Genomic DNA, 4,831 nt, shown 5'->3' with positions numbered 1-4,831 from the left:
GAATGTCTACAATGCATGATTTAACAATAGGTCCACAACTGTGATTATACAATCATGCACCAGTTATTTTATGGAAAAGTAATTAGAATGGATACCTGTGATCATATAGTCCTCTAGAAGATAACCAATTAAACTCCTATAGTCATGGAGAATGTTCACTTACCAATGATAAATGTATCCTTAAACATTGAATGTATAGCAATATAAGTAATGGTTATACCACTATACATGAAATGTATTATACATTTCAGCTATTATTGACAACACTGCTTTGAAGTGGGAAGGCATGAGAAATATGGAATTCATTAAAACAACAATTAAAAAAGTACATTAATAATGTCACTTGTCCTCTGAGTGACACTGAAATGCTCCTGCATTCCTAAGTAGCATTTTACAGGTGTTATTGCGGATAGGTTTTGGGGGTCCATTAAGATTTTGTCAACAAGAGTCACAGGCACATGTTTGTAGCCCACAGCAATCCAAAACAATGACAATTGGGATATTCTGCTGTACCCTGAACTCTAATAAAGCTCTCCATGATTAATGTATAAAATACCTGCTGGTGGGAAGCATTAAGGCCATTTAATATTTGAGCCTCATAAGAATACATAAGGTATTATTTGCTTTGTTATATATACTCTAAGCAAATGTTTAAACTTTAACATTTCATATAACACTTTGCATTTGTAAAGTGCCTTTCATATTTCTAATAGGGCTCGTCCTTCATGCTTTTGCTACAAATGAAGATTACATTGGTTGGTATTTTAGATCAAATCATTATTTAAGATATAACCGTAGAAGAGGAGTTTCATTGAAAAGAAAAAAAAAGTAAATATCAGATATTTATAAATTTAGTTATATGTACACATGGCCCTCTCATCGTGCCTCTAGCCCCATCCCATATCTATTTAAATGTAAATGTTTTTTTTTATTTAAACAAAAGTGAGTTACCACCTAGATAAGTCTAATTAGCATGGAATGCTTGTACAGAATTTGGTCCAATGCCTAATCAGAATGCCAGCCACACCCATTCCTTATTTTCCTATAAAACCACTGGACCAAGTACTGATCCTCAGTCTACTTTTTCCTTTTTGTTGATTAAGAACTGTCAAGATTTTTCCCTCTGCCAGAGTTGGCCATATTGGATTACCCGAGTTTTTTTTGCATGTTCCTCCAAGTTGCTCTATAATTCAACTGCAAGGCCTCTCAGCTTAGATCTCTCCAGTGATCTGAATCCTGTGTTTTCCTTCATTCCCAAGGTAAGATCCATGATCTGTATTTAATGCTTTTGTAGATGGAGACTCCCTTTCACTTATTGTAATTGGTATTTCCATTAAATACCGTCCACTGCTCCTATTCAACTACAAGGATCTAAAGTCTCCAAAGCTTGAGCTTCCGTTAGCTTTCCTAACCTAAACCTTGTAGTACAAGGCAGGCTCATTGGCTGAGAGTGTAGCTGATCCGTCTCAGTCAATGAGTTAAGAACTGCACCACAAGGCTTTGCACAGAAAGCTTCTGGCTCAATGTCTGAAGTAGTATAGGTAGTGAGCACTGCCTAACAGACCCTAGTTAAGAAGTAAAGCCGTTCATGACCTATATTTGACTATTTACACTGGGGCAATCCCAGGGCATTCCTGGCACTATAACTTACTATACGAGGTAGTTTGAAGTTCACTCTAAGATCCATCATGACTACAAAGTTAATAATTTAGAGATTTCCATGCATTAACTCCCAACAGTTTGTAATCAGTGCAATACTATGCCAGCCTCTCAAATAAGTATGCATTCATATGGCCTATATGCTCTGTTACTCTTGTTCAAGTTATAAATCCAAGTTTCTGAGCACTTTACTTGTGACGTCAGTGGCTAGGCTCTTTCCAAAGTAGAACATGGAGCATAGATCTATATAATGCATTAAACAATTGCATAATTTTCTTCCAATAGTTCACCTTTAACTAGGTGTCATAAAATGCAGTTTCATATTGCAAAATATATTCAATGCACAATTAGTAGTAACCAAATAACATGCCAGAAAGCTACCTATTTGGAAACTGATTAAGTTAATATTTTGAAATTAAATGAAATGTGCGTAGACAAAGAAATGTGGAGCCATAATTTTATTTACTTACTAACCATTCATTTATTTTGCATCTACAGATAAGCAAACCTATTCTGAACACCATGGAATCCCAGAGTGCCATAACCATCGGAAGACAATATGAGGTGGTGGGAATCCTAGGTGAAGGAGCATTTGGCAAGGTTTTAATGGCCAAAGACCAAATATCAGGTAGAGTGCAAGTGCCTAAAGATTAAAAAGCGTACATTTTGCTAATTTGATACTGCTTAAAAGTTTTGTTTGAATTGTATGCACTCTCCCTTTCCCCACCCCATCCCCAATTTATACACCGATAGCAAATACTTTAACTTGTGCTTATTATTTAACCCTAAACCTATATATATGAAGCTTCTCCAAGTTTTTAGTTATGATATTTTAGCTGGTAATGCTTTATCAAATAATGGTAGAGCAGTTGGGAGCTAAATACTGTCAATAATTTGAAATATATAGCACAAGGTATAATTCAGGATTTTAAGATGTGGATTTGGCTTCTATTGACCAAGTTTATTTTAAACAATACTTTTTTTTAAAATCTTTTTCCTTTGAACAGGAGAAGACGTTGCACTCAAAATGATAAGAAAGGATCGAACCTCATTTCCTGCATACCTCCATGAACTGCAGGTGTCTATCTTAGTGTCCGGTCATGAAAACGTGATCCACACACATCCGGTCTATGTGCCTGATCCAGACCACTTTGTCATCAGCCAGGAGTTAGCTACAAGTGGAACCTTGCATTCTATCATTGATTCTCAGGTAAGCATCACATTTTATGCAATATGCACTTTATGAATATATCCAGTACAATGATATATTGAAATTGTTTAATGTAAGAGTTGAAGTCACGCTAAACACATACAAAATACACAATAAGTTAAATTGTCAGCAAAAATCTTTTTATACTTTTTTTTATAAAGCCTTTTATATAAATTATAAGCTACAAGTAAACAGTTTTAATAGGGTAGTGTGAAAATAATTGTGTTGTAGATAGAACTGTAAATAACATTTTTCATTTGGAATGAAAACCTTTATTCCAAAGCTTATAAGATTTTATATATTTAAGGTTATGTTAACAGTTTGTTTTGTTGTATGCAATAAATACAATTTTTTTTTTTTTTTTAATTTTTTTTTTTTTTAAAGGTTTGCTTTGGGGATTCTCAATTCCTGTACAAGTCATTAACATATCCTGTCAAATTATATTTGAGTCTTTTATTAAAGGTTTGTTTTCCCCCCCCCCCCTTTTTCTTTCACTTTTAGGTTGGTATTCCAGAAGATGTGGCGAAGCGCTGTGCAGTGCAGCTGGCAACAGCTCTCAATTACATGCACAGCAGGGGGATAGTACATGGTGACCTGAAACCGGACAACGTGCTGCTTATGGACAAAGACTGCCATCACATTAAGCTGGGTGACTTTGGTCATTCCCAGAGTATTGGCAGTCTTGTCGGCTGTATGTCACACATTATTCCATATATGTCCCCAGAAATATGTAGCCTGAAATCAAATGAGTGTTTGATTCTGACCCAGAGTGTAGATGTCTGGGCTTTTGGCATTCTCCTTTATGTGGCACTTACAGGGAGCTTCCCATGGGAAAAAGCAATGTGGGACGACCATGATTTCAGTGTGTTCGTTGACTGGCAAAACAAAGGAGACTACTCCTCTCCTCCTCTTGGCTGGGAAATGTTCACAGTGGAAGCAATGGACATGTTCTTCACATTGCTGTTCCAGAACCCCTCCTTGAGGCCTTCCAATGATCATGTGCTGAAATATCTCAATTATCCATGGCGGTCAATTGATATTTCAAGCGACAGTGAGGAGCCATCGATCGAAATACAGGAGGTGACCATTGAGGAGAGCCAAGAGTATGAAATCATTATCATACCGGGAAATGATGAGGTGGTTATTATAGAAAATGGGGACACGGAATGTGTGTTTGTTGCAGGAGCAGCAGTAGAGTCCGGTGACATCTATGTACTGTGACAATACGTGATCTAGTTTGGAATCCCAGACTGTTGCAGCTCCTGGGACAGTAACTGCTTAAGTAAATGCATCAGGCTGACTATGGCAAAGTGGAAGGTGTTGAAAGCAGGATGAAGCTACTGCTACAGTGAGTTTTTTTTTTTTTTTAAACCATATCTTTCATTAGTTCCCCAAATTAGAGAATGATTTGTCACCTTAGTTACTAGGTGCATACAGTGCATAACTGGCAACCATTTAACTAAGGTATAAAAGTTAGGAAGTAACCAAGTACCATAACTTCTATAGGTATTGTAGTCACCACATTCAATGTCTTTGGGTGCTCATGAGTGGTTTAATACTAAAGTTCTCTTGGCTCTTTGCACCCAAATAGTTACATAAAATAATGGTTAGTGGAGTTAACTGCCTATGTAAGAGTGACTGTGACTCAATGAGTCAATAAGTTCTTATTGTAAGTACTCATGACTATGTAAATTAACCATAAACACTTTACTTTTTTGCACTCATTTCAGAGCTTCCATGCGCGGATAATATGGGGGAATAGGATTTGCAACTGACATTGAAGCCTGGAACTCCTGTCCACCCCAGTCGGTATTCCCAGTTGCAACAGCAAAGAAGAGTTCTGCAGGAGTATGCATAAATGGTCTTGTGTCTGAAAACAGATCATTTGGGGGGCTCACTAATATGTTGATATAGATACATACACACCCATAGCAAGAGGCTTTTTTTCTCCCCATTGTTCTC

The 4,831-nt window shown here is 36.8% G+C and overlaps 1 protein-coding gene across 1 annotated transcript; it reads left to right on the top strand.

The window, feature by feature from the left end:
• Positions 1-2,181: 2,181 nt before the first annotated feature.
• On the top strand, positions 2,182-4,090 carry LOC134586138 (serine/threonine-protein kinase SBK1-like). Its single transcript, XM_063441646.1, has 3 exons — positions 2,182-2,287; positions 2,667-2,869; positions 3,371-4,090. The coding sequence occupies exons 1-3, from the start codon at positions 2,182-2,184 to the stop codon at positions 4,088-4,090; spliced, it is 1,029 nt and encodes a 342-aa protein (XP_063297716.1).
• The last annotated feature ends 741 nt before the right edge of the window (positions 4,091-4,831 follow it).

This window comes from Pelobates fuscus, chromosome 2, assembly GCF_036172605.1.
Source record: "Pelobates fuscus isolate aPelFus1 chromosome 2, aPelFus1.pri, whole genome shotgun sequence".
Classification (NCBI taxonomy): Eukaryota; Metazoa; Chordata; class Amphibia; order Anura; family Pelobatidae; genus Pelobates; species Pelobates fuscus.
The sequence above is the reverse complement of the archived record's forward strand: the minus strand, read 5'-3'. Positions and strand labels throughout refer to the sequence as shown.

Coding starts and splice junctions, on each gene's coding strand:
- LOC134586138 (XM_063441646.1), top strand. CDS start 2,182: ATGGAATCCCAGAGTGCCATAACCATCGGAAGACAATATGAGGTGGTG. Junction 2,288..2,666: donor GGCCAAAGACCAAATATCAG/GTAGAGTGCAAG, acceptor TCCTTTGAACAG/GAGAAGACGTTGCACTCAAA. Junction 2,870..3,370: donor ATTCTATCATTGATTCTCAG/GTAAGCATCACA, acceptor TTTCACTTTTAG/GTTGGTATTCCAGAAGATGT.